Here is a 20488-nt window from a genome sequence, read left to right on the forward strand (position 1 = left end):
AAAAGAGAGATCCAAAAACTAGCACAACGTGATATGCAGAGGTGCATGCTGGGTATAACGCGAAAGGACAACAAGAGGAATGAATAAGGGAGCAGACAAGGGTTTGCGATGTAATATAGTTTGCTAAAATCCTCAAATGGAAATGGGCTGGACACATACCTCGAAAAAAGAACAATCGTTGAACAAGTTTAGTCATCCAGTGGTATCCAGGTGGTACAAAACGTCCGCAAGGTAGACCTAAAGGCCACTTAAAGAAACGATGAAATGATAAAGTTCTGCGGAAGTCCGTGGCAACGCAACGCACAGGACCGAGAGAAGTAGAATCAGCTAGGAGAGGCCTTCAGCAGTGGATAGATTCAGGCTGATGAATTAAACTAGAATATTTTGTCAAATTATCCCAAGCTACCACAATAAAATTCTATTATGAATTAACAAGTGAAACTAAAACAAGAATTTGCAAAAAAAAACATGTCTTCGTATGAAAAGTTCTGGGAGAAAGTGTTATTCAGTATGCTTATATTGTAGAAATAATAATGCATTCATTTTATGAATCTCTGCACGATGCATTTCTCCGTGCACTTTTTGCTAGCTTTGTATTGAATTGAACAAGGAAACGCGAACAAAAGTGGCACGCGATTATAGTCGGTGTGGGAATAATTATTGTGTGTGACATGTTTTCGACGGAGTGAATGATTGTTAATTGAAAAGTATCGAACGATTCCTGCAAAGTGAGTGATACACGGGTACCTATTTATTATAAAGTGATAGTTTTATTATAATATTGGTATAAATATTCTTATTTCTTGTAAATTCTTGGTGAAGTGTCATAAATTGAGATGCATGGAATGTCGAGTAATATTAAATTTCAATATAATATAGCAGTGTAACTTCGAAAAGAGGGATTTAACTCTATGTGGACTCCGTAATTTTTATCTCTCATAGTCTTGCAGCCAGTAAGCTTAGTCTAATAAGCTCTGACCCCTTTGATGATACATGTCCTTTATTTTAAGACTAAATACCTTACACTATCGAGATTCGTTGCTAGTGATAAGCGTGGTTTTTAGTTGTCAAATGTGATACCTATATGAACTGAACTAATTCTTTGGCAAGTTCATCTGGTTATTTGGTCAAGCGAGTCATCTTATCTTGTTAATCTATTTTTGAAGTATTCTCTGTTATTATTAATTAAATCTCTGTGAACTCTTAATAAATACTAAAACCGTGTTTATATTTTATAAATACTATAACTGGCGACCAACGTGGGCCCAAAGTGTTTCTATGTTATAAATAAATAAAAACATCCTATAAATTCTAATAGGTTTCTTATATAACATTCTTAATTAAGAATCTATCCACTGCTGGATGAAGGCCTCTCCAAGCTGATTTACCTTATTTTTGTCCTGTACGTTGCGTTCCCACGTACTTTGCAGAATTTAAACATTTCATCGATCCAGCGGCTACCTTACGGATGTTTTGTCCCTCTTGGGGACCACTGGATGACTAGATTTTTCCAGCGATTGTCCCTTCTTCGAGCTATGTATCCAGCCTATTTCCATTTGAGTTTTTAAGCGAACTCTATTACGTCGCAAACTTATAATTATTTTTTTAATAGTGATAAAAGTGTCCAAAAATAATATGTAAACATAAAATAATTTCATTGTATTTTATAAGTGGCTCATACTACGGAAAAAATATACATAAAAAATTATGACAGAAGTAAACTGGATCCATATATTGTTTTATTAACATGGCGATTAAAACCGTCTTCATTCAAAAAGACGTCTGTTTATATTTTAGATGTCACAGTGAAAATAAATTATATAAGACTAGGGATTGCAATACCGAATGAAAATGTAAATACCGTTTTTTCGGTATTTATTGTTGAATACCGGTATTTCTTAAACATTAAAAAAACAGAAGTAGGTGCTTATCAATAAAAATATAGCTACATATTAAAATCCTTTAAAAATATTATTTTAAAGCAAAAAATTTTATACCTACCTACATTTATTATGTTGACATTTAAAAAAATGTATTGATCATAATTGTAGAACAACTGATTTTTTACAAATAATTTGTATAATATATTAATAATTTAAAAAAAGCCCTCAAAAGTCCGGCTGCAGGAAATTTTCAAAAACGTAAACGAGTGTGGTTTCTTAATACCGAAAATTCCGGTATTTTGGATTTTTAAAACCGGTATTTCGGTACTCATAAATACTGGGATACCGGTATTGAAATCCCTATATAAGACGTATTACAAACTGCTAGTCTTTCGTGTCTGCGAATTAAATCCGATATATAATATAAGTATATTTAATTAACGGTAGAATAGCGAATAGTTATAATACGTGACATTCCATGCATCTCGGTCACAATACGGAATTAAAACGTAAAAAAACACTATTTTTCAGTAATGAATTTTATTAATATTTGAATATATTCAAAATAATAATATTATGTTATAGTTCCTCATAAAAAAAGCTTTTCGTTTGACGTGCTGAGGTTTCAACAAATACAAATATACCGTTCAAAAAGTTAAGTTAATTAATATCAAAGTTAAATAATATTTGAAAGAAATATTTATTCGAATATAATTTAAATTAAAAAAGTCCGTTAGAGCCAGGCCACACCGGGCGACTGGTCTCTTCGGACGATTTACTCGGGAGACTTGCCGGCGACCAGAAAGGCAGCCAATAATAATAATAATAATGAATTTACACGCAAGTATGCAAAAAATGTGGCGTGGCTGCTGGCGACTGGTCGCCTAGTGTGGCAGGGCTAAATAGATAGCTATATGTTTTCATACATCGCTACCGATTGCCCGACCAGAGAGACCAGAGAGACTGGGAGACCAGACTGAGCGCACGAACGAGATTTTACTGATCGCCCGACTACTGGGCGACCAGCTGTGGCATGGTACATATAACTGCATACATCGGTCTGGTCTCGGCGACTGGTCTCGAGACCAGAGTCGCCCGGTGTGGCCCTACCATTGACATACTACTGGATGAATCATATGCTTCTTAAAATGACGCCCGATTTTCAGCGAGTCGGCCTTTGTTGAAACTTACTGGGTAAGCCCAATCTAGCTTACATCTTACTCTAACTAATAGTCAGCGCATGACGACTTGCTCTGTCTGCTTTGCGTTGCAGCCACCCTTAAGTTCACTATTCCAAGAACGCAAATTTAGTTTTACAGCCAGGGCAATACGGGTGAAATTTTGGAATCCATGTTATCGGTCTTAACGCATTATACCTACAAGGAAATATTATAAGACGATATTCATAATATCTTTTGTGGTACACTTTTAAAATGACACTTGTATGGGAACTGCTCATCTAGTAGTATATCAATGGGCCCTACTCTAAATGTGTTTTCATTATATACTTAGTAATTTATGTCCACACTAGTATTAATTTTCATATTTAAATTTATCATTTGAAAATTAATCGTATTAGCCTCAAAATGTCAAAAAAGAGACTATTGTTTTAAAATCTTACAATATAAAACTTCACTATAATTGAATTTCTAACTCACTTTTCTGAGAAGTCATTGTACATTATTTACACGAGACACTCCCAATCCCATATACTGGAACACCTATTTAACCTTTCCCAACCTGTTTGAAGTCGCAAAGTAAAGCCTTTCTTTCAACAGTAATTACCTAAGCAGACATAATCCAATATCTCTTTTCCTGAAGAGCTTTTATACGCGGAGCTTTTTAAAAGTTATAAATGAAAGCGCTCACTCGATTATTTTCTTTTCTCTCGATAGTTTTTTTGTGTTTCACTCTTCGCGTTAGTAAATGAAAAATCATTTTTCTCATCCCGTTTTCCCGTTTTATTGTTAGAATTAATGTTTTAATGGAAAGTTATCCGTATATATTTATAGTATTTTAATATTATAATAAGAGAGAGAGAATTTTTAGAAACGTGTTTTAAAATATTTTCATTTTTCGCTACATTATTAATTTACCATAATTTATAATATTATAATATTATATTAACAAAATATTTATCGTATAAGTGGCTGCTGTTTTGTATTATAAATAACAAAGGCTATGTTATGAATTACCGCCCTCAATGATAACGTATCGACTTATAAAGTCATGGGTATCAGTTTCAAAATATGGGTCTTGAAAATTTACATATTATCTTTTCAACATATCTTTAGAACCATAGAATGGATCGTATTGCTTAAAAGAAAGTGGCATATTTCTAACACCTATTTCTTAAAAAAAACAAAAATCTGTTAAAAATCCTCCTCGCGAACGGCGAAACCTCATCACGAAATGGTTATAATAGTTGTTATTTTGACTATTAATGAAAACGTTATAATTTTTTTACGTAGTTTATATGTTTTTTTTAGAATAATATATTTTTTGGTATTAACAAAAATAATATTTAAATCACATTTTAATATTATAATAATAATTATAATTGTATTGTTATTGGTCATCCATAGATAACCTCAAACGATTTTCTGTATTTTAAAATCCTCCTTCCCATCACATTCTCATTCCTTCAGAAAATCTTTTACCGTCTTGTCAAAAATATATAAACAATTTTATAACTCTTCCATGTTATAGGTAAATTCGTTGAAAATAATCGAATTCTTTTATTCTCAGATTAAAATTAGTTAATATTGGTTGTGTAATGTAAGATTGTCAATAAAACCCCCTATGTATTCACTTTATTAGAAATCACAGTATATAATACCCCTTCTGCGACGTCATAATTATATGGACAATTCTTTTTTTTTGTATTTATCACTATTTTCCACCAAGATATACCTAATAGCAAATAAACACTAAATAGTATTTTTTGTGTTGTCATTAATTTGTAGTAGAACATTTAATATAAATATGATTTGAAGTGATCAAAATGTCATTACTATTACTGATTTCACATACCATGCAATATAATTGTATAACGAGTAAAAAAAGTCACACTCTAATAACATTTTAAGTATATAATTAGGTCAATATCAGGTGAGATTGTGATTGTATTCAATTATAAATGGTGAATTGGATAATATGATTGTGTCAAAACTAAACAGTAAATAACAATGTATTCAATGAAGTGTAAATCCAACATGGTATTATTGTAAAAGTATCATTTTAATATGTGTTAAAGCAGTGTTATTCAACCTTTTTAAGTAGGCGATACCAGAGGCGAGAGGTTTGAGGTATGCTGTGAAGATTTGACATACATAGTGTACACTAAACTTTGTCAGTCATACTTTTTTTTTTCATTGAACTAAGAGACCGTCCACATTGGCAACATTATGTTATCTTTAGTATGGTTTGCTTAAGACAGGGTTTAATTGAATTTAAAAAAAACTAAACAATACAGTCCTTTGATAATATGGCCAAAGTACTGTAGTTTTCTGGTTTTGATACTACGCAGAAATTCTCGGTCCCGTCCTATTCGATTGAAAACTTTAACATTAAATAATATGTCAGTTACAATATTATTGTTAATCCGATGTACTATAATCATTCATCAATAATAAAAAATAAAGACGTATCTGTCGATAAATATCATTGATAATTATTTAAAAAAAAAAATCGACTGGTAATTAATAAAAAAGTGGTTTTTGAATTTGTGTAGAGTTAATATATTATATTATTATGTGTGGTAGTAATATCACGATTTAAAATAACAATTTAATACCTATTTATAAGTATGATAGCAAAACGATACTGACGTTACTTCTTAGTAATGATGAGTATCGTATATTTATAATACTAACATATGTAATGCGAGTGGCAGAAATAAATCCTTTACTTGTTCATAATAATATCGTGACAATATTTTTCATTAATTTTGAATAAAAGAAATCAGGACTTCAATTATGTTAAAGCTCTTGAGGATGAAAGTGAAAAAGCTTTCAGTATAAAGTGATTAGATACATTCAATTCTAAAAGAAATAATATGTTGTCATGGTATATTATCAAAAGTCTCAATGTTAATACGATTTACTAAAACTATTATTATAGTCTAGAAATAATTTGAAATGAAACACACAAGGTGGCCGCGCGGCTTAAGCGTTGGACTATAACGCCGTGGGTCCCAGATTCGAATCCTGGGTCTGGCAAGTACACGTCATATTGTTTTTCAATTTGTGTGTAAGTCAGGGTATGGACTTAATAGGTTGAGCAAGTGGCTGACATCCAATTCTCGTAAAAACAAAATCTGTTAATACAAATCTCTACTCTGTGGAGGCCCATATGATCCTATTAGGATCGGACATGGTCGAAGGAAAGAAATAATGTCTGCGAATAAAATAAAAGAATTAAGAATATTATTCTTTATTGAACATGCCCAGAATTTGAAAACACCTCAGAGAAATATATAAATACCGACTTTTTGGAAAAAATACGACACCCAGTAGGACGTGAACTTGTGTTCATTGGATTCACGTCAAGGTTTTCTACCAACTAAGCCACGTGACGACGAAATTAATTTGTATCTTTTCAATTTTTAGCGCTACATAATAGTAAACATTGCTAGTTAATTTCGGTGTAATTAGATAGGACGCACAAGGATTAGTTGGAAGAGCGCATTGGCGCGAATCAAGTGGACGCGGATTCGAAACCCACTGGGCGTCGTGATTTGAAATAATTTATAGAAATAATTACAAGATAAAAAGAACTTTTTATATACCTACAACGTTTCTAAATTTTCTGTTGAATCATTATGCTCAATATGCTCAAACTTGTACTTGATATGAAGTAAATAAAAAACAAACAAATATAGAATACTGAAATGTCATTTTTACATTTCATTTTGATTTCCATAGTAACGCACGTATATATTAATAATTTAGTTGATAGGACCACACCCTTCGCAACCAATAATTATTGTCTTTTACTTTTTACGGATTTTTCTGAAATAACTTTCCATACAAAACAGAATTAACTGATAATGAATTCAATTCTGCTTAAAGATGGTTAAAAGTATTAAAAGAATGCATTGGCATCGTGTTCTGATATATTCTAAAAGTTTCAAATGTCTAGCTAGTCGGGAAGGTAGTTAAAAATCGATTGCAAGATTTGTAACGGATAAACAACCACCGGACAAACAAGAATACGACCGAATAAAAACGTTGTAAAATGGTTATTTATTATCCGTGAGCATCCGGCGATTTCCCCTGTGACATGTGCAGGTACATAATTATACTTCACTAACATAATTTTTTGCACATACTAATTGATTGTGATTGATAAAAAAATCTTTCCCGAAGGTTACGGGATTATGTTTACTAATCCCGGGATTCATAGGTATCGAAAATTATCCCGGATCCCGGGATTGGAATCCCTACCTACGACACATCGACGACTCTCCCAGTGGTAACTCACATCGAGCTCCGCAGTAATTTAATTGTAACCATCATCCAGCGCCAAATTTTATTATTATCTTTTACTAGTAAATAATGGAATAATTATTAATAAGAAATACAAACTTTAGATTATTAATAATTATAGTATGTACTCAGTAATAGATTATTATACAACCGACAAATTATTTTACTAACACTATATTTTATTTATGTTATACAACTTACCGGTTTTCATTCTCATTGTTGATGTTTTCAGTAGGAGTAAGTAGTCCAAGCACTTTGCACTTTAAGTAAGTCAAAATAATTGTTATTGTGTAATCACTTATGTAACGTCAAGTATTATTTAAACAGTCCAAAACACTTTTTTTACTTAAATTTGAATTTATATTTTTAGTATCAAAAATACTGAAAAGAATTCGATTAATTAAAATAACCTAAGGATTTAAATTCAAACTCCATCAAGTACCTTCAGTCGATAGTATAAATATTAATAATTTATAGTAGGTACGTTTAGCATTTAATAATGAAATGGCATTATTACATAGGTATCTACTACATATGACCACATCTAGAAATGGGTAACTTCATTTATCCTCAGTTTGATACAACTTTCATTAAAAACGTTTAATTGTTGTTTTTATTTATTAAACGACTTTTTTGTAGTATTTATTACATTTTTAATCAATAGATTAGGACCGGTTTCGTCCGCCTCAGATGGACACTTTCAATGTGTGTGAAAATGTCCCTCTGAGGCAGACAAAACCGGTCCTCATCTATTGATTACAAATGGAATAAGTACTACAAAAAAATTGCGTTTTATTAAATAAAAACAACAATACAATGCAATTCCACCATTAATTGACAGTTACCAAAATAAAAGAAAAAAAAGTTTAATATTACTTATAGGGTTTTTAGGGAAAAAAGACATGATAAATCTTCATAACATAATATACTGCCAACAATAATGTTTACTTTATATATCTAATGCTTAATTTGCAAACCAATTAATTGCACTTTTGATCAAAAATGAGATTTTGGTGACGTTTTATTATAAAGCATGTTTTCTATGCTCACATAAAATTTCAAACTCCTAAATCTATAAATTAATGCGTTATCGTTCTTCACACAAAATACCCGAATGCAGGTACCAAATTTCCAATATCGTAAATGAAACAACTCCGCCTTTTATATAAATTTTATTTATATATAAAAGTGAAGCTAAAATAGTGTATTAATAATTTATAATGCAGCATATTTCTAAAAAAAATCTAGTTAGTAGATAGTTAAATTAAATATGTTTTTTTTCTTTCCTGAACAATTTGGCCAAATGGAGTTAGCCGGTTTACAGATTTAGTAGTCGATGGCTAATTAATAATTGTTGTTTGCTTTATAAATTAAATTTATAAGATAACTGTAATAACTAGTTTGGTACAATAATTATTTTATTATGCATTGTAGTATTGTTTCATAATAAAAAATTAAAGTATCATGGATTTATTAATTGACTATTCAAAATAATTATGCAAGTATGACTAATAAACAAAAAAAAATCATCAAATCTGTACAGACGAATTTTTTCTTTTGACTCTACAATCTATTAAAGATCTTACTTCGCTCACAACGTAGCTCTTGTGGTCCAATGCGTAAGGCATTGGTTTTTTTTTTTAACTCAGGACTTCGGGTTCAAGTAATAAGAGGTTACAATAAATTTACGTGATTTTCCCAAAGCCTTGGTGTGTTTGTGATTGTTTCACTGGTACTACAACACGATTGTTTTACTTCTAATAGTAAACTGAATAAAGTGACCTTATTAACGAGAAAATTTTGAAACATGTAGTTATACCAAACACACATTGGGAAATAATATTATTATGTTTTTTACAGTCACGGGATTTGAACCTACGACTCACAGCAGAAATTCTGCCGCTAGCTTATCGTGGTGGCTTAAAAATATGTTGAAAAAAAACCTTCTTCTATACCTATAGAGATGAACCCTAAACACATGAAAGTTAAGCCGTAAAATGATACATTGTTTTTCACAAATTTTCATACAAACTGAGTAAATTCTAATGGATTTAAGTTTTAACATTTGAGTCGTTTTTGCGACCCGAGTTTCACCTTTCGGCATCTTCAGGCGCTGTGTAAACTCACCAAAAGGCAAACACATACTGACATTATAAGGCAAACACACTCGTTAGTGTGTGTTTGCCTTTTGGTGAATATACACAGCGCCCGAAGATGCCGAAAGGCGAATCCCGGATCGCAAAAACCCACTCAAATGGCATAGTACAAAACAGAATTTAAATTCAAATTCCATCAAGTACCTTCGGTCGATAGTATTATTATTAAAAACTGAGTAAGTTATTATACATGTTTGAAAGATTGTTGTATTTAAAAAATTGTACTTAATTCAGATGAAAGTTTTCTTCAACACTTTTTATACAGAAAATAATTATATATTGAACTATGCTAGAATACATGAATAAATTAATTAATGTCAATTAAAATGTTGTCACTATTATAAATACTAATTAATAATAAGTCACGTTTTAGTGAGTAATAATATATAATATAATACATAGCTAAAAGCTTAACTCGCTCACGATTTAATTAAAATCTGTACTAATTAATTAAAGTGTTAACTGTGACCCGACACTATAATGTAATTTATAATGAGATAATTTGTATGACTAACTTATTCTCGAAAGTCTATTTGAAACGCACTTTGAACTACTGATATCACCGGCAAAATAATACTAACACCTAACCAGCGTTTAAAATCAGTTTTATACGTAGAGGTAAAATGATATTTGGAGAAGGATAATGCAATTAATTGGCGTTTAGTGGGGGACAGAGGGGGGCGCTCTTTTGTAAATTAAAGACTCGGGTTCGATGCTCAGAACATATTGTTTTTTTTTTTTATAACTTTACTTTTGTAAGGTAGTGGGGATTTATATAATGTAAATCAGTGCTGTTCAAAATTTCTCGTTAGGTAAATCGATGCTTATAGACCTTTAGAGACCCAGTGTCATTTATTATTATTAATTTTTGTTAATAATATTAGCTTCATTGATGTCAAGTAAATTCAAAATGTAAATAATTAGATGCATATAATATGTTTTTTCGAAGTTATGCTTCTTTAGGTGCGTTTGGGAAATCAGATTAGAGAGTATTTTTGGCGTGTGACATGTAACACATAATTTATTTTTTCACTCGAAAAAAAAACGCACTCGATTGGATTCGAACCACCGATTGTTCGGTTATCAGCCGAACGCACTGCCTTTACGCCACAGTTTGATTCTGCAATCGTGGCGATTATACAGTATATTATTATAGTTTAGAATTGTTCCGTTGCCTAGGCAGCGAATTTATTATTGTAGGCCATTTGCAATTCCTTTCGTAAACAAATTATTAAACGTCAGAGATAGTTGGTACTTTACAAATAAAAATAACAAGAAACCATTATATAATTTAGTAATATAAGTTAAAGTGTATTGAAATAAGCCAACGGCGTTCCAATAAGCGGTCCTTTTTCTTGAGTGTGTAATTTAACAAGATAATTAAGAGCTAGTCGAAAAATCCAGTTTATCATCAGTTTTGTTTTTGTTTTGTTACGCCAAAGAAGTATAACTTCTAACGCGCGTACATAAGTACACATACCGATTTTTTTAAAATTTACTTGCCAAGTCGCGGTTTTACTGTGAATGATATCATGCGTAATCGATATTGATAATATATTTCAAGTTTGTATGTAATTTCAAAATATTTACATTTTGATCAGCGTTTTCACTACTGTCATGATATCTCAGCACAAAATGTAACAGAAAAAATCAGTCTATCTGTCTGCTTGTTCTGTTATGGCTTAAAAAATGTACAAAAATAACGCATTTACAACAATTCATCACTGCGATCAGTGGGTCAAAGCAATCAGATAGTAGCGGTGGAGTGGTGAGGTGTGGATAGAGGAGTGCAACCACTGTCGATTGATCGTGCTCATTCAAGTCTAGTGTGATACTGACGTATGTGTTAATAGGCACTGACTGAATATTCATTGAAATGGTAATGCTGGTTATAACGAATAATTATTATTAACACACCTATTAGAACTGCATATAACTTATCTACCAATAATAGATAACGGTTGCATCTAAGTGCGTAATCCTCTATCCGCAAATGCCCTCACCAATCCACCACTGCTATTTGAGCACTTTACCTACTAGTGACGAAATGTTAAAAATACGTTTTTTTATTTCTGAAATTTACGAAATAACGAAATGAAACTCTAGTGAATTGATACTAGCATTATATTATTGATTTAATTTAATAAATTACGTTTTTTTAGTACCTACTTATTCCACTTTTAATAAATAAATTTGGACCGGTTTCGTCCGCCTCAAAGAGACATTTTCAACTGAATAATCTTTATAAAACAGGTATTTATCAAAAGAAAATCAAAATGCGAAACATTTCTTTTGATAAATACCTGTTTTATAAAGATTATTCAGTTGAAAATGTCTCTCTGAGGGGACAAAAGCGGTCCAGATTTATTTAAAATAAAAGTGGAATAAGTACTAAAAAAATGTGCTTTATTAAATTAAATCTATAATAAAATGCATTTCCCCTATGAATTGACAGTTGACACAATAAAAGAAAGACTAGCATTATAATTTTAAAAGCCCTGCAAGTTTTATAAATATTGGTTTCTATAATGGAAATAGTCAAATCGGCCTACAAATGGAATTCACAATCAAGTACTTCAATAATGTTATTGTTAGTATAGATTCGAAGTATACTATTTTCCAAGTTATATTATCTCTCATTATTTCATCCATCTGTCATTTCTGGATGAAGAGATGATTCGACAAACTTTTAGTTTAAGTAGGTTATAAACTTGTAACGACGTCATATTTCCATTTTAAGCTACGTAGCAGACCAATATTTGAAGAGCACTGTTTTAAATTATGTGCATGTCAATTTATTGCAGTTGTATTGTGGTTTGAAAATTAGTTTTTATTAATATTTTGTATGAATAAAAATATTATATATTATGAGTGATGTATGAGTCTTAATTACACCATATAATGAAGAATAAGTATTACTTTTTCATACATATGCAGTTGAAACACAGTGCTGTCTCACACTTCATTAGTTATAATAATTGATAATTAGGGATTGCAATACCGAATGAAAATGTCAATACTGGTTTGTCGGTATTTCGTATCGAATACTGGTATTAATACCGGTATTTCTTAAACATTAAAAAACAGAAGTAGGTGCTTATCAATAAATATAACTATTCAATATTATTTTATAGTGGAAACCTACATACCTACATTTATTATGTTGATATTTAAATATATGTATTGATCATAATTGTAGAACTAGTGATTTTTTACAAATACTTTGAATATATTGACAATTTTAACTAAAGCCCTCAAAAATTCATTCAAGTGCAAATAAGTCCGGCTGCAGGAAAAGCTTCTTAAATTCAACGCTTGTACAGTCATCAGTAATTATAGAATAATTGAACATTTTTGTCACGGATGTTTTCTATTTCGAAATAATATTATGATAATTCATCGCGACAATTACTTATATAAATATATTTGATGACATTTTGTTTTATTATTTTTTCACCTCGATATATTTGCATATTAGCAGGACATAACTTATAATTCATTTTCAAAAATGTAAACGAGTGTGCTTTCTTAATACCAAAAACTCCGGTATTTTGGTATTGATAAATACTGAAATACCGGTTTGGAAATACCGGTATTGCAATCTCTATTGATAATTTACTAATCGACGAAACAACGTATTAATCAATTTAATATTGATACTATATAAATATAATCTTACAATATTATTGTTTTTTTATATTCCTAAGTGTTTTTAAAATGCATCCAAATTATCGCTCGGTGAAATAATAGACTAGATGAAGAACATGTCACCCGGTCTCAATGCTATTCCGCTATCTGTTATTTGAATAATGTTTACGGTCATGATGCATGTGTATAATTTACTTGATATGGGAATGTAAAAGAAAATAGAGATTCCCTAAATACAATAATTTGCACCCCTAGTTTTAAAGTATGACAAGTCAAAAAACAGCATTCTGAGATAATTGGATTTAAAGATTCAAACCCTCTCAACTAAATCTAAAAATGTATGTACCAAACTGATTTTCTTGCTCAATGTGTATCAGGGCTTGTATTTTTGTATGAAATTATTATTATTTTGAAAAATTATACAGAACACATATTTTTGGTAGTTTTTTTGAAATGTCATAGTCTAAAATTGGACTATTTTGATAAATTTTGAAATAACCCATCATGCACACAATACAAACTAATATGAAACAACATAAAATCTCTTCAATATATTATGCATATCAAGTAAAATAATAAACGAAATGGTTATTTGAAATTTATATTTCAAAATAAATAACTGAACAGGTAAACCATCACATACCTACCGAATTTTTTAAATATATAATTGTATAAGATTATGATTACCTATTCAAGGATCTTGCACATTACGTAATGGAAATTATTATATAATTTAGAATTAATTAGAGTAATTTCCATCACTCTCTTCGTGAACCAAGTCATTTCTTGCCACTTGAGTACTATTAGCGACTTTCAAATTATTGTAAAAATTGTGGTACGTCATCGGTATCAATTTTTTTGCATATAGTTACAAGATCTTGCCTTTTCTGCATGGTTATTCCTGGTGGCTCATTATAAGCTTTCTGTAAAATTATCATATTCATGTGAACTGGACGATCCGTCATGCGATGCCTTATATTAATTTCCTCATAGGAAGAATCAATAAAATTGGTTTTAATGAAAAAACTATACGGTGATTCTCTTTTCAAATGCATGACTTTGATTGCTTGCCATGTTACCTTCGTACCTACGGTAGTTATAACATAATTTTGTTCCAGCTCATCGGACAGTAATTTCAGGTCAAATATATCATCAGTTGCCATTTCATTAACTCTATAAGATTCACCATTCTTTTCAGCCATGGCTATAATGGGTATCTATATTGAGCTGGTATGAATACTGGAGCACTTTAAGCATTCTCTTTTTTCTTTTTCAATGAGTGAGTGCATCGCAATCCACTGATCTTGGGTGTGACCCATCAAATATTTTTGCTTTATAGACTTTACATTTTCTGTTTCCAATGATAAATACTTCTTCTTCTTCGACCATGTCCGATCCTAATAGGATCATATGGGCCTCCACAGAGTAGAGGTTTGTATTAACAGATTTTGTTTTTACGATAAATGGATGTCAGCCACTTGCTCAACCTATTAGGTCCATATCCTGACTCACACACATATTGAAAAACAATATGCGTACTTGCCAGACCCAGGATTCGAACCTGGGACCCACGGCATGATAGTCCAACGCTTATGCCGCGCGGCTACCGTGGGCGTAATGATAAATACAACGCAACTAAATATTTATTTTTATTCTGTCTAGCATAGTTATTGGACCAAAAATGCAAATTCTTATTTAGATTTTTTTTCAAGTAATGGTATGTAAATACAACTACCAATTTCATTAAAACCTCTTTTAGCAGTCACTTCGTTCCAGATACAACAAAACCCTTTTTCTCAGCAATATCAAAGATGGTGAAATATGTTGCAAGTTTTCTGGTGTAATAGAAGTTTGAGACTTCACCACAGGGTTATGAGAGAACTGCTTGCAAATCGAAACATGAAACTATCATAATATTATCTGGATCAGGGATAGCTCCATTTTTCACGTCATTTTTTTCTCCTCTTGTGCTTTTTCTTTATTTGGGACATTGAACGAAATTAATTGTTTTGCTTTTTGTGTATCATTTAAATTTGTATATGCTGTGCTGACCATTGATCCTTTTTTGACTGAAGGTGCCCAATATTAAATTCTGTATTAAAGATCGTAGAATACTGAGATAACTTCACGAAAGGTCGATCATTTTGTTGACACTTTCCTTTGTATGGCCTATAGTGTTGCTAAATTTAAAGAGCCATCAATAAATTGTCTGGTAGTTAGTCTGGTGCAAGCGTCGTGGGTCATAGGTTCAAATCCTGGGTCTCGCAAGTACACATATTGTTTTTCAATTTGTGTATGAGTCAGATTATGGACCTAATAGGTTGAGCAAGTGGCTGACATCCATATCTCGAAAAAAAAAACAAAATTCTGTTAATACAAACCATACCATCCCGCTCCGCATCCAGATCCGCTCGAATATCTGTAACTTCTGTGAGTCGCCGACAGTTAAGTTATATTGAGATGCATGCTGCGTATTGTCACGCTGTCACGGCGACAAATTTAGTCTATGCTTTCGTTATTTTGCAGAATATTTTGAACGAACAGCATCTCTGTAAATTCAATGATGGAGTAACCTAGTAACGAATCTCTGTAAATTCAATAATATTTTGAACAGAACTTAACCCGCAGACCATAGATAATAGACAACATTAAAAACAAAAAACACGCAATTTTGACATGATTCGAAAATGTGTAGACATGTAGAACATGATATAAAACGTTCATTGAGTCATCCAGGTGTCTATGCAGTTCAGTACAACGTGAGGTGACCTCATTGTTGATCTGGTGATTTCGGCAGATTTTGCTAACTGACAATAATTATCGTTTAAAGGTTCAAAATGTGCTATGGGATGGAATCATTTTAAACACAAATAAAAACGATCTTACACATTTTTTCCCGTAGCGGCAGCTTACTGTGACATCACTTGATAGTACACGACATGCACCATAATATTTCGCGCTTTATTATCTACATTGCGCGTCTGCATACATGCTATTATATACTGTGACAGTTTCGGTGTAATGAGTAATTATTTATGCCATTAGTTTCAAACTCGGTTATCTTAGTTTTTCGATAATCACATCCTAATCATCTAGCACATTTTGGACTGCAAATAATAAAACATTTTATTTTTTCAAATATTATGTTGTCCGTAACATCATTAAAATTAATAAATAGTCATATTTACAATATTGGTCTTTAAATATAAAAAAATGAGGCACATGAATATAACCGACATTGCAATGAGCCTCAGACCGAGACCATTACGCCATCGATTCGTTGCTATTAGCCCTCTATGCCCCGCGTAGGCATATCATGCCGACATGCTCCTATATTTTCTACGGTGGGAGGGTCGATAGGCGAGTGGGGGGTCTAACGACGCGTTCGGTGTTATATTTTCAGCGGACAGCCAAATCTAGTTTCATAACAACCGGATCTGGATGTGTTAGTCAGAATTGAGACAAATATAAAAAGTGAAAATTGAGGTTATAGATATTGAAATCAGTAGCTTAATTTATGAGGCATATTATTTATATTAAAATTCATATTTATATGGAGTGGGTACTCCTTCGTAAAAAAATACTAGTTATTATAAAACACTTTCTCTTTTAAATTCTAATGGATTTAAGCCTTGCACTATTCCTACTCAAATGGAATAGTACTCAAATGGGAATTAAAATTCCATCGAGTACCTTCGGTCGAAAGCAGTGTCGAAGGGTGGAGGTAGGCTGTTAAGATCAGCCATAATTAGTGCACACTAAATTTTGTCGGTCATAGGTATTTGTTTTCATTGAAATAAGAGTACGATTTACATACGTGTTGGATAGTTTTTAAAATTCAATAAAACTATGCGAAACCAAGCCACAATAAAATATAATAGTCAAAAAATACTCGTCTATCTATAAAATATCTAAAATTATGCAATTAAATCATACATAACTTTGGATATTTTATAGATAGAATAATATGTTTTATCTATTATTGCTTGGTTTAGGCAGGGCTTGATGAATTTAAAAAAAAATAACCAACAATATGTGTAATATGTATTCCTAATTCAACGGAAACAAATAAGTATGAATAAAAAAGTGTGCAAAATTTTAACGTAACGCCAAAAGTATACCGAAACCATTATGGTTTGGTTTAGGCAGGGTTTAATTTATTTTAAAAAACTAACTAAAACCATCAAAACATTGTAGACTTGGTTCAATAGAAATAAATACGTATTACTAACAAAGTTTACCGTGCATTATTTATGACCGATCTTAACAGCTTACCTCCACCCTTCGCTATTGGTCGGTAGTATTAATAATTTCTCTTTTATTAAACATCAAATAAAATGATCGAGAAATCGAATTGAAATCAGCGCAGAAGACTATTCTAGAGCAGAATTTTCTTATTATTGTTAATATTGATTTAAATACTTACAATAAAATTCACATTGTTTTCTAGAAGAGATTCGATTTCTTAACAGAAAGATGTCTGAATAATTAAATGAATGAAAGAATTACGTACAATACTAGAAGATAAACTACCTACGTCAAAATATTTTCTCAACAAATTAACGGTATGTAGATCACCTTGTTAGCAACACGATAGTTCAGTTCATGATACTAATATATACTATGTAATTGACATTCATATATTATCGTATGCATGGCCCCCACATCCTGAAGTGGGTTCCTAGGCCAGGATGTTTGGCGGGCCCCCTACCTATCTACAAGATTAAGGGCAGTGTTGTATTCTACACTGTAGTGTTCCCCAAATGGTATTCAGTGTTTTAGCGATTTTATATATATTTCAATAAATCCCCTTGAATTATTGAGTTTTCGGCACTCGGTGAACTACTGGTCGCGATCCCCTCTTGTGGTAAATCTTTGGCCTGCCTCTTCTTCTACGCCCTATTGGATTGGAGGACATCACTTTCTTTGCCGGTTCATTGTCATTCATACGGTGCACACGACCTACCCATCGTTGTCTCCCAATCTTAATTGATTGAACTGCGCTGTAATCTTCGTACAGCTCAGCATTATATCTTCTCCTCCAATTGGTGCCGTCCTTGATCGGTCCATATATACGGCGGAGATTTTTTCTTTCAAAGATGTTCAGGGCTCGTTCATTTCGCAGAGTTAATGTCCAGGTTTCCGATGCGTAGGTGAGCACTGGCTTTACAAGATGCGTCTTGTAAAGAGTGCTTTTAGTTCGGCGAGATAGTATGCGGGACTTAAAATGTCTTAACAGGCCAAAGTAGCATTTATTCGCAAACATGATTCTCTTGTTGATTTTTTCTGTAATATCATTATCGATATTGGATAAATAGCCATTTTTATTATTCAGGAAACACTAAAAATAATAATGTATAAGATAAAATTATACACGTGAATTTTCATTTAATTATATCAATCACATCAAATTGCATTGCATAACCACACATTTCAAAATGTTTAAGCAGTCATTAAGTAAAATAGCACCGCAGGCAAATTTTTTTTACAATAGAACAAAATTATTTATGGTGTGTGTTAATCTCACAATCATAAATATTTCCATAAAGTCAGCTGTTGAAAACATGGCACTCTAGATAAACGAAAGTAAAACTAAATACTTGCCAGTTCTCCACAGTGCAACAGATGATAATAACACCTTTATCATTGGCGGCAATGCTTTTGAAAGTGTGAATTCATTTGTTTATCTACAGTTCCTCATCACAAACACTAATAACATGAGCGACGAAATAAAACGCCGGATCACCCTCGTCAACAGGTACTATTTTGGTCTTCAAAGACTTCTAAAGCACTATCAAGGAAAACCAAAACAGCCTTATATAAATTTCTCCTGCGCCCACTATTAACATATGCATCAGCATGTTGGGCACTCAGCAAACAGGATGAGAGAAATATGGATATCTTTGAGAGGAGAATTTTGAGAAGAATCTTTGGGGCTGTTGTCAATGTATAATGAGGATTCTAATGGATTTAAGTTTTGTACTATTCCATTTAAGTCGTTTTTTGCGACCCGAGTTTCGCCTTTCGGCATCTTCAGGTAATGTGTACACTCACCGAAAGGCAAACACATACTGACAACGCACACTATTAACCCTAACTTATATAACAAATCAATACAATAAAGTACGAGTAGGTAAAAACTTATCACCTACCTATTAAGTCAAGGATCCAATAAAATATATAACAAATCAAATTATGAATAGTTGAAGTGTATATAAAAAACTACATACCTCATCAGTAATAATATACTCAATAAGCGTATAATAAATCCTCAAAACCTAATAATAGATCATTAGTAATTATATAAAAAAAAATACTACACTCAAGAGCTGTAAAATCATCCATTCTGGGAACAATGGAGGTTAATGAAGTTAACTAACGAGATAAATATATATGATATCAGTCTTTAAAAGTTATTAGTTAAACAATTTATATTCAATAATTTTCTTACATGATAGGTACATAGTTTTTTTATTTTTTTAAATATAACAAATCCAAAAAAAAACCAAAAAACTATTAACTTTTAAAGATTGATTTAAAAATGCCATTCAATTTTTTATTTTTTATTTAAAGTATATGTGTTTTTCATATTTTCATAGTACTCGTGGTATCACAAAGTAGACTATAGTGTTGCGTACGCAGTGGACTATTGTTATATGAATCTGTTCGCATTTACATAAAATCACACTGGATAGCAGTCGTGGGAAGTTGTGTAAAGTAGATAAGTAAAGCGACAGACACACGGCACTCCGATGAATACTTTTTGTAACACACTTTTTGCGGCACAATATTCTTTAAATATTAACGGTTTTTGGGATGCATTCTACATTTTTAGCGCGAAGATAAGTCGTAATGCATGGAAGAAATTATCTTAGCTGTAAAATGCATGTTATTCATTAGGTACCTAATAAATATGGGTATCCATTATATATGAGTTAGTAATATTTTTTTGTTAAAGTAAGTTGAAATATTTACTTGTTTATTATAATAAATTTCATTTCCTCATTTATAATTAATTCTGCGGTTCTCGTAGGCATTGACTTTTAGTTGGTTACGTCATGTTAATTGTACGTATTACATTTCATCGTAGCACAGTTCGCCGTGAGCTTTCATATCAGAAAGAGATGAAAAAATGTTCTGTATTTCTAATTTGATTACATACCTATTTTCTATTGTCTTTTCCTTGTATTTCTGTAGTTTTATTTATTTTGTAAGTGATTTATAGTGAATTTTCATGGCCGATTTTGGCAAAATTCATGAATAATTCAAGAATGAAAACCTAACCTAACCTTACCTAAAAATAATATAATAT

At 31.5% G+C, this 20488-nt stretch overlaps 2 protein-coding genes across 3 annotated transcripts in view; one reads left to right on the plus strand and one right to left on the minus strand.

Annotated features, from left to right (window-relative positions):
* LOC147069760 (uncharacterized) overlaps positions 1 to 10095 on the minus strand; it is a 190794-nt gene extending 180699 nt beyond the window's left edge. For both annotated transcript variants that reach the window (XM_085950271.1, XM_085950270.1), the window contains exons 1-2: positions 10044 to 10095; positions 7574 to 7753 (exon numbers count right to left, since the gene is read on the minus strand). In XM_085950271.1, the coding sequence (XP_085806397.1) occupies positions 7574 to 7589 (16 nt within the window). In that variant the 5' untranslated portion in view covers positions 7590 to 7753; positions 10044 to 10095. The remainder of the gene's footprint in view (positions 1 to 7573; positions 7754 to 10043) is intronic.
* Positions 1 to 20488, plus strand: part of LOC147069759 (uncharacterized) — a 281909-nt gene that overhangs the window by 199714 nt on the left and 61707 nt on the right. The window lies entirely within an intron of this gene.

This window comes from Rhyacophila brunnea, unplaced genomic scaffold, assembly GCF_057557595.1.
Source record: "Rhyacophila brunnea isolate RB1 unplaced genomic scaffold, BYU_Rbru_1.0 scaffold_23, whole genome shotgun sequence".
NCBI lineage: Eukaryota > Metazoa > Arthropoda > Insecta > Trichoptera > Rhyacophilidae > Rhyacophila > Rhyacophila brunnea.